At 46.7% G+C, this 15,862-nt stretch overlaps 1 protein-coding gene across 2 annotated transcripts in view; it reads left to right on the top strand.

Annotated features, from left to right (window-relative positions):
* The window catches only part of IFT43 (intraflagellar transport 43), a 49,959-nt gene that overhangs the window by 13,355 nt on the left and 20,742 nt on the right, over positions 1 to 15,862 (top strand). For both annotated transcript variants that reach the window (XM_067532864.1, XM_067532855.1), the window contains exon 3: positions 3,701 to 3,768. In XM_067532864.1, coding sequence (XP_067388965.1) covers positions 3,701 to 3,768 — 68 coding nt within the window. The remainder of the gene's footprint in view (positions 1 to 3,700; positions 3,769 to 15,862) is intronic.

Genomic DNA, 15,862 nt, shown 5'->3' with positions numbered 1-15,862 from the left:
TCCAGGGACTGAAGGTAAGAAAGCTTCTGGAAATGAGTAACTGAACAAAAATATACAATTAGTTAAAACTTGGAGAGAAGAGCTAAGGGTATCAAGAAAACAGAACTACGCTATGTCAGTAGTAGACATGTATGCCCCACTGTAGCACAGATGTTTAGTACAGCAATGAAAGGGGTTCTTCTGTCACTCTAGTAAATCCCCCTTTCTGAGAAGCAGTAGCTGGGTCATTGGAAAAATTCTCCTATCAACCTAATGGTATCTACATCAGGACTTAGGTCGGCTTAATTGTGTTTGCACGAGGTGTGAAATTTCTCACAGATCTGGGCAATGTAGTTAAGCTGATTTAACCTTTGTAGTGTAGAGCAACCCCTAGTTAATGTTGCCAAAGGGGCTAGAAAGTGTGCTCAGAAATGGGAGAAGCTACACTAGAAAGGAGCCCACCAATAAATGAGGAGGATGACATCCATTGAGAACTGCTGGGTGCTCATTATTTTGATTTATATAGGCACCTAACTATAATGTTAGGGGCTCAGAGGTCTTGACCACTTCTGGTCATTAAAAATCGTACAGCCCTCTTAATAAAAATTGGGGTGTCTAGACAGGAATTTGGCTAATACACCAGAACTGTATCCCTAAATTCCACCTTCAGTTTCAACTGGACATTATATTCTTAGGGGCTGCCACATCCCCCTCAGAAATGGCTGCATTTTGCTGATGTGTGACATGATGCTTTAATTTGTAAAATCCTTTTGAAATTTTTGATAAATGATGCTATATAATTAATTAACCATTGGAACAAGGGATGTGGTGGAGTCACCCTTACTGGAAATTTTTAAATCAAGATTGGATTTTTTTCTAAAAGATATGAATAGTTTAAATAGGCATTAATTAATTCACAGAAGTTGTATGGCCTGAGATGTTCTGAAAGTCAGACTAGATAATCACAGTGGTTCCTTCTGATCTTAAAACCTATGAATACATCTTGGAGTATTAGGGTTAGAAGGGAGCTCAGGAGGTCATCTAGTCCAAGCCCCTGCTCAAAGCAGGACCAATCCAACTAAATCATCCCAGCCAGCATTTTGTCAAGCCAGACCTTAAAAACCTCTCAGGATGGAGATTCCACCATCTCCTTAGGTAACCCATTCCAGTGCTTCACCACCCTCCTAGTGAAAAAGTTTTTTCCAATATCCAGCGTAGACTTCCTCCACTGCAACTTGAGACCGTTGCTCCTTGTTCTGTCATCTGCCACCATTGAGAACAGCCTAGCTCCATTCTCCCTGGAACCCCTCTTCAGGTAGTTGAAATCTGCTATCAAATCCTCCCCTCACTCTTCTCTTTTGTACAGCCAGCTCAGGCTGGCTCACAGTGGCTAATGTAAATTATTATTTTTAAAAATATATATGGTACACTAACCTCGTTATGGCACTTTCCAGGCAAATAGACAAAGACCAAGCCAGTGACCCTCAATTGAGTCTTGGACTGGTCCATGTAGGTAATCCTGGAAGAATTACTGGGTTTATTGCAACAGGAATAAAAGGGTTTTGGGAATATGTGGAGGGTTTGCATTTTGGAGCCACATGATTTGTGTGTTCAATGGGGAGAGGTTGTAAGGTGGGTGAGGCAATGGGGTTAAACCCCAATTATACAATGAAGTCATGTCTTGGTCATAGACCAGGACATGTTTTCAGAAGAAGCCTCTAATGTTGGGTGCCTCAGCTGAAGCAATCTTGAACCTGGATGTTGACCTTGATAGTTTGGCGATTAAATCCCATGTGCTCTGGGAAGACCAATCTCAGGTAGAGGCTGGAGATATTGTGTCCTCCTCAGTTCTGTCCCCTTGACTTTTCAGCAGTATTCATGTAACTCATCAGACCCATGAGGTGTTCTTGAATGTGACTGGGCAGGGGCTTTATGAGGAGTTGTAAGGCTGTGTGTCTGGGGGACATGGGCTGTATGTGGGATGCTGTAGAGCTGTAGAGGGATCTGTGCAGGAAGATCAGAGTTGTATGTATGGGGGGGGCAATTGTGTGAGGAGATGCAGGGGTGGGGGATGTGTGTAAGGTTTTTGTATGTGCACGCGCCCATATGTGGTGTGGTTTTTTTCCCCCCCTTTTTTTCCCGGGCTCGGAAACACACTAATCAACATTCAAAATGCTCCTTTTTTGGCACTGCAGTCTCTTCTGTAGTTTGGCATCTTAAGAATCTTGGGGAATCGTTTAAAGATCAGAAAACTCCATTCAACTGGGGCCCTGAAGGCTTCACTTTCTGTGACATGGTCATTCCAGTCGACTGAGCTCTGTCCCTTGCGGATGAGCCCATATAAGGAGGCCATTTCCTGCATTTCACGTTCCCTGCCCGTCCCTCCCGCGCTCCCTTTGCTGAAAAAAGCCGGTATTTTGGGACTGCAGCTCCCAGCTCATTCCTGTTCCCTGTTTATTTTTGGAGAGTGCCTATTTTTGCTTCTCTGGAAGAGCTATGCGGGGTCATGCCCCCTCCTTGCAGCAGGCGGCAGTTGCCCCTAGCAGCCTGTGTCCATTTCCCACACTTTCAAACAATACTTCTGCTTTTAGAAACAAACAGAGGAGACCCTCTGCCGCAGGGTTACTACCAGCCTTTCCTCATTGAGAAACAGGAGACCCTTGGCCTTGTCTCAGAGTTAATCTCCTCCCCAACCCCTCATCCTGAGGCCAGGAAATCTTCAGAATTCATCCATCCTTTCCCTCTTTCTCAACTTCAGTTGAGGAGAACATCTCCATTCCGCTACTCTGTAGTAGCTACTGCTACTAAGGGTTGAGGCTCTCTTAGGGTTACTGTGCTGCTCTCCACATTCGGTGCTGTACTCTTATGAATCTGTCTAACCCACCTGCTTTCTCTGGACAGCATCCTTTGGGGCTGTGAAAATCTGAACTCGTTTGCCTTGCCCAGCTCCACCATGCCCCATCTCACACACTACTGTGTGTCAAGCCAACTGCTAAGGCCTCTGCCGTACCATGCGCTTTATATCCCAGTACCCTGGGAGAGAGGAATCGAGCTCAAAGGTGCAGGGGGTGTGGCTGGACGCACAGAACAAGGACCTACTCGTTCCCCTCGTGGTCCTGGAAATTCCTATCCCAAACTCTGTGCCACATCCCTTCCTGCCTATTGCCATCGCCACACAGCACATCATAGGAAGATGCCAGATAATAAGAGTAATTATCTTCTAAAAATCTAATTCAGTCTCCTAATGTGAAGTCTCAGTGTGTCTTGTCCTGTCTGCCTGCCTGTCTTGGATATAGAGCTCCTTGGGGGCAGGGAGCGTATTAATGTATTGTACATTTGTGATGTGAAACAAAAATGAGTGCAGTTTGGAGAGTGCCTATTAAAGTAAACTGCATATACACCTGGAGAGGGCAGCACCCACAGGCTGGATTACTGCCACACCCTGCATGTTTTGGCCAGGCAGCATCTGAGCCTGGGACATGTGAACTTGAGACTCGGCTAGGTCCCTGGATAGAGTGAGGGATCCTGTGTTGTCTCAGATGCTTTAAAACCTGCCCTGCAACATTTCTATTCCTTTGTTTTATGAAGCACCTCAGTGTTGGACTCAAACTTCTTGCCAGTTAACTGTCTACAAGGGTCAATATGAGTGAATCTAGTGTGAACTGGTCTGATTGGAGCTGATTATAACAAATCTTCTTTCTTGCATGTCTTATTCTTAAAGGGCCCCCCACCTAAACCCCCACGCCGGCAAGGAGGCTGGGCAGATGATCCTGTAATGGCACCTTCAAAGTGAGTACCACCTTATTTCTTTCTTGGTAGGAGGAGATTTAGGCATAGATTGACTAAACATCACGTTTTAGGGCTTGCTGCCACAATCATGAGGATGATCTTCCTGAACCTCCTACACTGCCTCTGTCTCTAATGCCATTGTGAGTCCTCCAGACCACCAGCACAGAGTATCCATCTTGCTGGGGACAGCTGACTGACTCTCCTTATGTGCTGCTCTGCTGGAGCTTCCAGATCTGTGTGAAAACAGTGACGGCATATCCCCTGCCTGCTGCAGTAGTTGGGAAGGGGAGTGGAGGAGGGTTTAAGGCCCTGTCCAGTGGAATATTCTTCCTAGTTGAGCTCTTTCCAGGAGAGGATCCCATTGGTGAATGGTGGAGCCCCACTGGCAGCTAGGGCATGCCACAGAGGGAATCAGGATTTTGTGTCCAGGCTTGGTGGTAAGAGGTGAAATTGATCTGTGTTTGTGTGTGTTGGTTAGGGGAATGTAATGTCTAGGAAAAAATCCTTACGAAGGGATCCCACGTTGCTGGGAGCGGTCAGGGATGGAGCACAGGGAAAAGAGAAATCAGGGAAGGAGATGGGACTCAGTACAGCTGGAGAGACGAGGGTGGAAGATGTAAGGATTCTAGAGGAAAGGGGAGATCAGGACATGCCAAGGGAAAGGGGATCTAAGGGCAGGTGGAGATGAGAGGTGAAAACTTCAGGCTACTCACTGAAGGCTGTAAAGTTAACTGGGCTCTGCCTCACCTGTTGATGGAGCTAAAGAGTGGGAAGGGGCCACTTGTATTAGGCTCAGATAGGATGGGGGGTATTACACTCAGGTGTGTGTTGATCTGCTCGCCTGATTTTGGGGGCTCTTCAATTTGTGGAAGGACTGAATATGCCTCTTCCAGAAGTATGGGGGGCTCAAGGGCCCCATAAGAACAGGATGGAACATTTGAGAGCCCCTTAGCAGGTTCTATGTGATGAAGGCCCCTCAAGGCCAAACTGGACCAAATGAAATAGGTGGCCTTGCCCCCAACAGTGAGCCTGCCTGGAAAAAGAAAGTGTCTAGAGAAGTTACTGCTTGTTGTTAGAAGAACATAGCAAGGTGTCTCTTCTGGGTTCTGTAGTCTGGGGGAGAGCAGAAGGAAAGTGCACAGCCTGAGCCTGCCAGCTCAGAGGAGTGGGGAACAGGGCACTTCTTCTTATTTCTCTAGCATTCTGAAGTGTGCTGGGCACTTCAGACATGTGCCATGGCAGGCTCTTAGCCAGGGAAGCTTCCAGTCAAATTAGACACATCTGACAAAGGAGCAGGAGAGAAGATAAAGGGAGATGGCCCCTCTGCGTGCCAGCCCTGGTTAGCTTGGCATCTCAGGCTCTTCCTGCCTCGAGGAACACTCCAAGGCTCAGTGGAAGTGGCCACTTGATGTGAGCTGTTATTGATCGGCATTAAAAGCCACAGAAGAAATTTTTCTGACTGTTTTTTGATAACTGTCAATTTTAGGGGGTTTATTCTGATTTTTTTGTTTTGTTTTTCAAAATCAAAGATGGGACAGGAGGGGTTTGGACAATTCCTTGTTGTCATTTGTCTTTTCTTTCTGCCTTCCGCTGTGGATTCTTCAAACACTGATTTCTCCATCTGTCTCCATTCCTTCCTTCCGAGATGCTGGTGCTAGTAGGACTCTTTCTAAGGCTTATCTCATACTGAAGTGTACTTGGGAAGTGTCTGAGTCATAGGCTGATGTCACACATGTTGCTTCAGCTTGGCTCTCTCTATTTTCCCAAGGCTTATCTATGCACAGCTTTTGTACCAATTTGACTAACTGTATTGGTTTGGAAGGCCATGTAGTTAAATCAGTATAACACCTCCCCCTACCCTCCCGCCCCACCGCCACCGTGTGGTTGCAGGTATCCTGTTATTGATGTGCTATATTGGTATCGCTACTGCCAGTGTAAGCACTCTTACACCAGTATAACTGTGCCCATGCGAGGGGACTGCATCCTTTAACTGTATCAGTTTCTAAACAGCACATAGACAAACCCTCAGTGACTTTTACTTAGGAAGGGAAGGTTGGAGATGTAGTTGTAGTTAGATTTTTCTGTCAGATGCAGGTGTATTGTAGATCAGCTTGGCTATGCATCGATTTATGTAATGGCCTTGTAATACTTATTATTCTGTCCCCTTATGCAGCCTCACCTCTTAGTTCTAGTTCTGACTATGTTGCCCGTTGCACTGGTAGCTTTGATGGCTTTCTGAAGTGACACTTAAACTTTTTTCCTGCTACATTACTAGTTTCCAGCACCTATCGGTGTGAGCAAGTCTCTTGAAATTGTCCTTCCAATGTGTGCCACCTGGCACTTGTCATGGCATAATTTCATTTACCATTTTCTTTTCCATTGTTCCTAGTATTGCTGGACCCTTCTGGAGTCCCTCACAACCCTCCCCGGTCTTGTCTCACCAGGGTTACTTTGTGTCATTAGCATATATCCCACTGTACTCTTGGCTCTGTCTGCCAGATCATTACTACCTTGATCTGTTGCAAGGTTGGAGTGGGTAGCCTCTGTTTCTCTCCATACCTTAGTTCATTTTAAAAATGCTTTACATGAATAGGATCTTTCATTACAAAGGTTCCTAAAGCATCTACAGATCTGTCACTTAATTTCTATAGGCCACCAAAGTGGCATGTTTTACAAATAAGGTTGCAAAGAATCAGGCATGAAAAGGTTACTTAGAACTCCCCGTAGTCCCATGAAATAGCTATTCTTATTAGTAACCCCATTTTTATAGATGTGGAAGCTGACACAAAGAGGTTAAGTGGCAGAACTGGGACTCTGCTGTAATCATTATAACACTCTTTACTACTCCTTGGAATCATTTATTTTTCTTACATCTTAATTTATCTTAAGAGAGAAAGGGGAGAAACGGCTTATCTTAGTGTCTGCTCCAGGGCTACTTATTCTAGCCCTAGCACTCTGGTGATGGGGCTATGTAAGTACCTAGATAGATACTTGGGACCTAGTACTCTGCTACATAAATTAATAGCAATAACATTATAATCTTTTTGCTGTGAATCTGCTCTTCAACCAGCAGAGGGAACCCAAGCTCTGCTCCGAAAGCTGTGCTGATGCCCGGGATGGCACCATTGCGTGAAGTTCTTGAAAAACAGTAAATGGTTTGTTGCCATGTTGGCTTATGTGTCATAAGAAGCAAAGAGGGGGAAAGTGTTTACCAATGGGAAAAGTCCAGGCTTCAGGCAAAGATAATTTGTTTTTGAGCATCCATGAGGATTTTACAAATGGAAGTATTTTTTTTTTTTTTTTTTTTTTTAAAGAGTACTTGCCAGGATCCCTTTCAATCAAATAGCTGTTGTCCTCATCTGACACTTTCTTTAGATTCTCTTCTATTTCTATCTCCATTAGTGTCTGTGTTTCTGTCCTTTCTTTGCTGTAAGAATATTTTGCAGGAAACCTGGGTCTATTTCCCTTCATTCTCATTGGTACCTGTGGTTTAGTTCCCACAATCCACTCCTCAGCATCTAGTGGTGTTGAACAAATACAGCCATTTCAAGAGATCTTTGCAAACAGCTTTCATCAGGAAGTCACCTGCAGTGTGTGCACATGTCAATCTGTTGTGCACTGGTGGACACAGAGGGTTTGTGATGGTGGCAGTCGGGAGCAGGTGGCCTCAGGAATAACTGTAGCTGTTTCCTTTGGAGATGTGGTGGCATGTCCTGGAGAGTAAGTGTGGGCAGAACGTGTCCTGGAGCAGGAGTGGCAATATACTGTGCTGGAGTGCATGTGATAGCAGGGGAGCATTGGTGGACTTGTTAGAGAGTAGGGGCAGGTAGGATGCATCCTAGAGCATTGCAGTGGTGGTGCATGAACTGGGTGCAAAAATTGTTCTGGGCTCTGGAGTGTGGACAGTGGCAGCACTGGTCCCTAAAAATGGAAGAATGTGATTTAAGGGATTAAGGACTTGAATGAATTGAGGGCTCTGGAGATAAGTAAAGTTAAAGCCTCCTGTTGTAAGAAGAGCAGCTGGTTTATAGAACCTCTAGCCATCCCTGTCTGGCAAGTGGGAATAGTAAAGTTTCTATGAGTTTCTGCATCTAGGCATGGCAAGGCAAGAGGCCATATCATTTCTTCCACCCTCTATTCCCAATAGAGTATTGTTGAAATAAATCCAAGCAAGGGCTTCCCTGTGGTGCTGCCATGTTAGGAGCTGAGTAAGGCTCCTGGCTGTGGGGAAGCCTGTAGCAGGGTTTCATATCTTGCTGCCACCTGTGGCTGTCCTCAGCAGCATGGCAAGAGCAGGCAGAGGGGAGCAAGGCGGCTGAGTGAGGGAGAGGAATTGAGAAGGAGAATGAAGGAAAGGAAGTCTGATTAAGTTTTGTCTTGAAGTGTCTGTTTTTGGGTTTGTCCCTGCATTGATCTGCAAGGGAATGAGGCAAGTAATGGCCCCTTGGGGACCTTCAGGACTTTCCTCTCAATGTCAGCCGTCATTTTCAATCACTCTCTCCCTCCCAGCCATTAATTTTGGCCCAGGATCATGGGGACTTGTCCATCTATCACTCCTAATTGACACTAAATGATCTGTCAGTTTATTGATGAACGGCAGGAGTGGAATTGTCACAATATATTTTACTTTCTAACAACTCCTCCTGACAATTTTACCTTGTCCATCTCACTCTCCTCACATAAATCTCCATTGGCCTCTCGTTCTTTCTCTTGGGCTGTTCTGGTGCCAGCCGCCTCCATGCCATCGGCACGCGTCAAGGACATCAAGATGGTGGGAGAGCTGCGGTGTGCAGGCTCGGGGGTGTGTGTGTGTCATTATTTATTTATTTAAAGTAGGCTGTATGTTCTGGGAATGCTAACTGGTTCCCGTCCTCTTGTCCCTCCGTGTCATTGCTGGAATGGTGCTCTCCTTGACTCTAGCAGCCAGTGGTTATGTTCAGACTCAGTAAAAGGCAAACAAACAAAAAAAGCAGGCAAAAGAGTCACCAAAAGAGTCACTCACAGCAGTGCAGTAGCAGTTGATGAGAGAAATATTTCCCATTTTAATCCAGCACAGATCTTGGTTACAGGGGGCTTGCCTGCGAAGGGCAATAATTGGACTTTTGCCCATTTCTGCTTCTTTGCGATGGGTATGGAAGGCTTGAAAAGGGTTGGGGTATTGTTTTAAAAGTGGATTTTTTCTGTTTGTTTTTTCTTTATATTAGACAGATAGGTCTTCTCTAACCTGTTTTTCCTGACAGGCACTCTGCTTGACTGGAGAACCAGTAGGATTATGGTATCACATGCAACTAGAAAGTGAAATATGGACAGTAGAGAGGGGACTGAAGTTTTAGCTAGGCTCTCATATGCTAACACTTAATTAGCACTCACACCTGGCCGAGTGGAGAAAGGAAATATATGTGAAGGATTGAGCATCCTAGCTTCTTCAACTGGGGATAAAAAAAACTTTGCTCTAGTTCTCTGCTCCTCCTCAAGGAGTCCTCAAGCAAAACTAGGGAAGACAAAGACCAGACTTCATGTTCCTGATACAACCTGTTGCCCAGTAGTTAGGGTATTCACATGGGAGAGGGGAGATCCCCAGTTCAAGTCCCCCCTCTGCCGGAGGAGGAGGAGGGATCTGAATAGGTACCACCTCTTAGGTGAATGTCCAGATACCTAGAGTGAGGCAGCAGCATGTGTTGCCAAAGGTAGAAACACAGGAGCCTAGGGAATTTCTACTGCAAAAACTTAGGTGCCAAGTGAGTTCAGTTGCCTACAGATTAGGCGGCAGCCAAATGGAGATTTTGTGGATTGCAAGGGTGCCTAAAACGGGACATAGGTGCCTAAATCTGGGGTTTAGGTGCCAAAGTATCTTTGTGTATTTGGGCCCATGTCTTTTGAGCCAGACAATCTGTGCTGAGACAAGTGTGTTTTCAGTATTTTTGTTTGGATGCAGAGAGGCAGAACGCTGGCCAGTTTGATTAGAATTCTCCATGCGTAACCCTTCTCTCTGTTCTCCCTGTGATGAATCCACTCTCTTAAAATAAAATGCATCTCTGAACATCAGATCTTCCCCTTTTCTTCTTTTTTTTCTTCTTTTAGCAGGAGGGCAGCTTGAAGCAGTTTTTGGTTAGAGGTGATTCATAAAAGAGAAGCAGCTTAGATGTGCCAGGAAATATATTAAAATGCATACTGAACCCTCCCGCTACATCTGCAAATGCCCCAGCTTCCAGCCCTGTGCGCACACATCCATGTATGTCCAGAGCTGCCCTTGTACCTCTCCAGAAAGTCAGAGGGAAAAATAAACTACCTGGCCTCCTGCTCTCCCAATTTTTGCTCATTCAGTTGGGAGGTATGCAGCCTGGAGCACTTCCCTTCCCACCCCCCTGCTCCCCCAAGTCTGAGGGCTATGAGGACTGCAGCGCCACCTGCAGAGAGAGACTGTGCAATCTGATTTGCCTGCCTCTGCAAGATGTCTGGTCCTCACCAATAACTTTCTGAAAGTAGCTCCTTTCTGAGAGAAAGGTGCCGCATGTTCAGGGGGTGTACGGTGCCATCATGATATTACTGTTGTCTCCATGGAGGAAACTGATCTAAGGAAAATCAAGTGTGGATATTAGGACAAGTCCCCCAAGGAAAAGAGTAGCAGCCACTTTAAAACTATGCTGGACAGAGCCCAGGAGAATAGATGGTAGGGACCAATCCTGTGCTGGCCCGGGGTGAAAACCAGAGCTTTTCTATCTGAACTGTGCTGTGTGAAGATCTGTGAGGGAGATCAGTATCTTATCTAACACCCTTCATGGTGGGATGCCTGTCTCCTAGTCTCTCCTCACTTTCACTGCCCCCCGCCTCCCCAGCCAGATGTGCTCACTGGGAGCTCATCTCGCATGATGCACAGCCTGGGATGGCACAGCTGTTGCCACTGCTGGGAGCACTGCAGGCTGCCGCCCCCGCTTCACCCAGATACTTGCCTTAGCTGCATTCTCAGCCCAAGGTGGGATTTGTTCACAGCTGCCCACATAATGGCATGGGGGCTTCTAGATCTGTCATCATCCTAAGCCATGTCTCAGCCTTTTTGTAAGCAAACAGTGAGAGTGGCCAAGAGCACAGACAGGAGCCTCAAAGTAAGAAAGAGGCATATGTCCTTTCCAGACAGATTACGCTGCATTTGATTTTGCACGTGCTCTCTGTCGCTCTTTTTCTCCAACTGCCCTTCAATAAGCACCCAGTTTACTTCTCTGCTGTTGTCCCATGAGCCCTCTTCTGCCTAATTTCACCTTGAGCCTGATAGGACATGGTATTCCAGGTGTGGCCAGCAGGGGGCAAACTTTACACAGGAATAGGCACGCCTTCTAGTGCCGCTTGAGTCTTGTCTGTGGAATAGAGCCTGCCAGCATATTGAGAGGCCGGCTCACTCATTCAGCTCTCCTTGGAGTGCTATAGAACAGTGGTTTTCAATCTATGGTCTGCAGACTCTTGGGGGTCTGTAGACTATGTCTAAGATTTCCAAAGGGGTCTGCACCTCCTTTTGAAACTGTTTTAGGGGTCAACAAATGGGCAAAAGTTGATAGCCACTGCTATACAGATTATGTTCTGACTGCAGCAAAGAGGTGATCTGAGGGGGGAGCAGTCTCGGGAGGGTTGTTTGCTTTGTCTCCAGCAGAGGTAGGGCTGGTCAACAGATCTTTGTTGCATAGGTGCTGCAGCTTCCCTGCCCAGGAAGCGCCGTCCTATGGGGATGAGCAGAAGGGTCTGTGCTTTCAGTGCACAAGGGCAGAATTGATTTCCCAACAAAAGGGCCTCACACTGAAAGGCTGATGCTGAGATTTCTGCTCTTTCCCATCTTCACAGCTATGTGCCTGAGACCCACAGCGGTTGAGCGCCTTGCTTTGGCTCCCGCAGTCTATAGGCGATGTGGCCCTACGTCGGAATTTCGATGTCTCTTCATTCCTCATCCCTAGTGCTAGCTGCTAGTACTGACTTCATGTTTGTTACGTGATGGGAGGACAGCCCTGTTTGATGTTGAGGCAGCTGGGGCTCCAACTCAGCACATGGCCCAAGCCCTGCAAAATGACCACGGCACACAAATCTGCCTCGACTCAACCTCTGTTTGCCCACCCTTTCCTGTAAAACTGGTGAAAACTGCCAACAAATTATATTTTACTTGTCCATCAAAAATGTACCCTGGCCACCTGTCCCCAATCACCCCCAGCAACTCTTCAGGTTAGATTCAGATTTGTTCTTTCCTGATTGATGCCTTGGTGTACCTGAAAGGTCACCATAATTGCGTCTCTTATTCTTACTTGGCTACCCCACCCTCCTGCCTCCCTCTGCTAGGTTCACAATGTGTTCCTAAAGTCCGTGTGTGCTGAGAGGTCGCAGGCTGACCTCTGGCACTCAGCTGTGGCTCAGGGATGTGCTGTCCTTCGGCACAGAAGTGTAACTAGGGCCCTCCATGAGCTGTGGACATTAAAAGATTTCAAGGACATTTCCCCCCATTCATCCCAGTTATGTCCCCTGTTAAAATAGGTTAACGGTGTCTAATTAACCACTGAACATTGTCATGCTGCATAAAGATAGCATCCTGGCTGTTCTCTGAGCCCTGCTACTTTATCTCCATTTAGATCTCCGTGGTATTCCATTAAACGAGAGAGAAACAGTTTAACAGAGATGATGTCTACATTAGAACTGCCTTTCACCCTTCAGCACATAATTTGCAAGAGGCTCCAGGGCAGCTCAGACACACTTCAGTGGGGGTTGAGAGTCACCCCTCATGCAGCCCCTGGGAGACAGAGGGGTTCTTGCTGGTAGTATAGAGTGACTTGGGACAAAGATACATTTACCAAATAGGAGCAGATTTGTCTCCCCTGCCACAGCAGGTGGATGAGACAGAGGGTAGATGGGATGCAGGCGTGCATAACAAGGAGATCTCAGAACTGTAATGCAGCACTGCCTCCACTTTCTTTTCCACCAACTCCCCTGAAACTAAGGATAGGGATTGACAGCTGGCCAGAACTGGAGAGAATATTCCAGGGATATTGGGTGAATGTGGGAGTAGTGGCAGCTCCTAATGTGAAGGAGTTTGAGCTGAGCTGGCCAGATGACTAGACCAGCCCCATATCCTGGTGCCTCTGGGAAGGAATTGGATTGATCAGGAAAAATTAGAGGGAGAGAGACTGGAGATGCAGGTGCCCAGGTGCCACAGCAGTGAGCAGTGTCTTAAATTTACCTAGCTGATAGCTAGAAATAGCTGGATTGAGCAGGAGATCTGTTTCACGGGAGCTGGTGATTTGTGGTGTTTTAACATTCCTGATTGAGACACAGTTCTGTCTAAATGTTGCCTCACTTGTATTGTTCTGAGTTTTCTATCTGAATTGCTGAATCTACAGTAACCCATTCTGTATGTGTGTGATGCCTTCCTTGTGCCGTGCTTGTTGCTGGTGTGTGGGAGCTGGTAAGTGCAGATTTCTCAGAGCAGGAAACTGCTGGGAACGTAAGATTAAATATATAGGAAACCTCCCCAAACATGGTTGGCATCTTAAACCCAAAACGTCTCTCTTCTCTGCCTTAGCTCATCTATAGAAGGCTGTGTTCTTGTGGTTGATAAGGAAGATGTTATGCATCCAGTGCATGACCTTTTAAGAAGGATGAAATGCTTGTCCCAGCCTGATGCAATTGGCATTGATAGGCTGAGCCAGTTTTCAGATGAGGCACTCCACAGTACCTAAAACGGAAAGATCATGTCAAAATGCATGTGGGGCTTCCAGTGGCAGCTGGAGAGCCAAAAGATGAACAGGGATAGTTTCCCTGTTTGCGCTAAGCCTCTGGTGTCAACAGGTCTGGAGGTAGGTCATCCTCGGAAAAGGACTCTTAAATTGGCAACTGTGCTTTCCTCTACTGCTCCAGCAGAGCCTGTGATTTTTTTTTTTTTTTTTAATTTTAAATTTTAACCTCTGTAGGCCACAGTGCAAGGCTTGTCTTTTCTCTCAGGCTTTTCCTGAGGTGACAAATGTGGGTTGTGTGTTTGGGCTAGGTCCAGTTTTGTTATTGCTTTTATTATTATTTATGTGTATCGCATTGGCACCCAGAGGGCCCAATGTGTGTGCATTGTACAAACAACCGCGCAGTCAGAGACATCCCCTGTCCCAATAGACTGTAAATGCTTTGGGGCAGAGGCTGACTTTTGTGTTACATGTTTGAATAGTGACTGGCACGATTGGGCCATAATTTCTGAATGCAGCCTCCAGGTGCTACCACAGTACAAAGAATAAAGAACCAGGGTGTCAGTGTAGCAAGAGACAGTTGTGATAAGCACATTTTGTATACTTCTTAAAAATGCCCTTCGATCCATCTGAGCCCGTTCTCTACTCTTCTATATGAGGAGCTGAATTTTCACCCATTTAGAGTTTTCTTGAAGCCTTAAACCCTTGTTTGGGTGTTTGGAAACTACCCTGTAATCCTGGATGTTGTTTTATTGGCACCTGACACTTTATGTATCTAGCCCTGCAAATCCCTCACTACAAACTGCTGTTTGTCTGTTTCTACTGGCAGCTGCTAGGTAGAAGGAGTTGTGGTGATTCAGTGATGTGATGAGAGATTAAATGAGCTAGGTATGTGTTGAGTGGCTAACTGATGACTGGGGGGACAGGATAGCTGTGTACAAGGATCTGAAGAGTAAACCCCAAGGCCATGAAATGGCTGTACCCAGGACTAATGGGATGAAGCTAAGGAAAGTTTAGATTGAATATCCAGGAAATTTTCTTGCTGTCTGAGGCCAAGGTATTGTCTCTGACAGGCAAGGGATAGAAAGACCCATTGCTTGGAATGTTTAAATCTTGAGTGGGCAAAGCCCTGGAAGACAGGCTGGAGGGAGCAGTCCCGCTTAGGCAGAGGAGATGATAAAATGGGAAATCATTCACCTCGTCCTTCTCCCTCTATCTTCTCAGATTCTTCCCTTTGAGTTCAGAGCCTCTAGTCTGAGCTGCTGACGGGCTCTCTGAGCCGTTTCCTTGTTCTCTTTGTGTTAGCAGGGGCGAATGGTTGTATATATTGGTGCATTGTCCATCTCCATCCTGTAGGCAGTCACCTCCCACCAAGAGGGCTCTCTCCTAAATGCTACAATCCCATTGCATTGAAGGGCTGCCCTTTAGGCTTGCTGCACAGAAGGGGCTTGGTAGAGACCACATTCAAGTCCTACATGAGTTGCTGAGACTCTGATCACATCAGTGGAATTGCAGTCACTTGCTTTGGGCCCAAAGTCTCAGATTCAGCTGCAAAGTGGCAGTGGGGGCAGCCAACCTTCCTCTCCATCTCTCCCAGACAGTAACCTTCTCTCAGCTTCCTCTTCTCAGAGATGGGAATCCTCTGTCCCCTGCTCTGCACCCTCACAGATGTAGATTAGGCACTCGGGGCTAGCGGAGGCTTAGGACCAGTTAGAGTGCAGAGCTGGGTGGATGAAGGGAGTTGCCTTTTCCCCCATCGAAGTAGCTTAGTGAGAGGGGAATGGAGGTGGCCACTGATTCGTGGTGCTTCCTGGGACGGGGTGTGTGGGAGAGGAAAGCTCCATGTATCCCTTGTCATGGCACCCTCAGCCCAGGAAGAGGGGAGAATATTTATTCCCAGCGCACAGAGTTAAAACTTCATTCTGCAAAATGGCCAAAGCAATCAGTGAGTGATGGAGTATCTGCTAAAAAGAAACCTGGCATTTAATTAACTTCTCAAAGTGCTGGTTCAGCAACCTCCATGTTTTACATTTTGAATATTGAACAAGCATCCCTAATCGGAACTGAATTACTTCTGGGCTTGCTGGGGTGGAGAGTGAGAGAGCTGCCATTTGCCTGCGCCTCCCCCCACGTTATTATTATGGACTCCTGTTAACGCAGCCGGATCGGCCCTGATATACTGCAGCAACAGCATTTCTGACCTGAACTTGCCCAGGCCTGGGTGGAGCCCCTGGCCTAGAAAGGCTACTAGACAGTATTTGTCTCTGGCCAAGGCCAGGAGGAACCTATTGGTCTCTCAGGGATTTAGCCCTGGAACTAGCATGACTTCTATCTCACTCCCTCATGTGCTGGCCTCTGCCCTTGGGTCAGGGAGGCTTTTCCTGCAGCAATGG

The sequence above is a fragment of the Emydura macquarii genome, unplaced genomic scaffold, assembly GCF_026122565.2.
Source record: "Emydura macquarii macquarii isolate MOO-44397 ecotype Brisbane River unplaced genomic scaffold, CSIRO-AGI_Emac_v2 contig_374, whole genome shotgun sequence".
Lineage (NCBI taxonomy): Eukaryota > Metazoa > Chordata > Testudines > Chelidae > Emydura > Emydura macquarii.
Note: the sequence above shows the minus strand (reverse complement) of the source record. Positions and strands in the feature narration are given on the sequence as shown.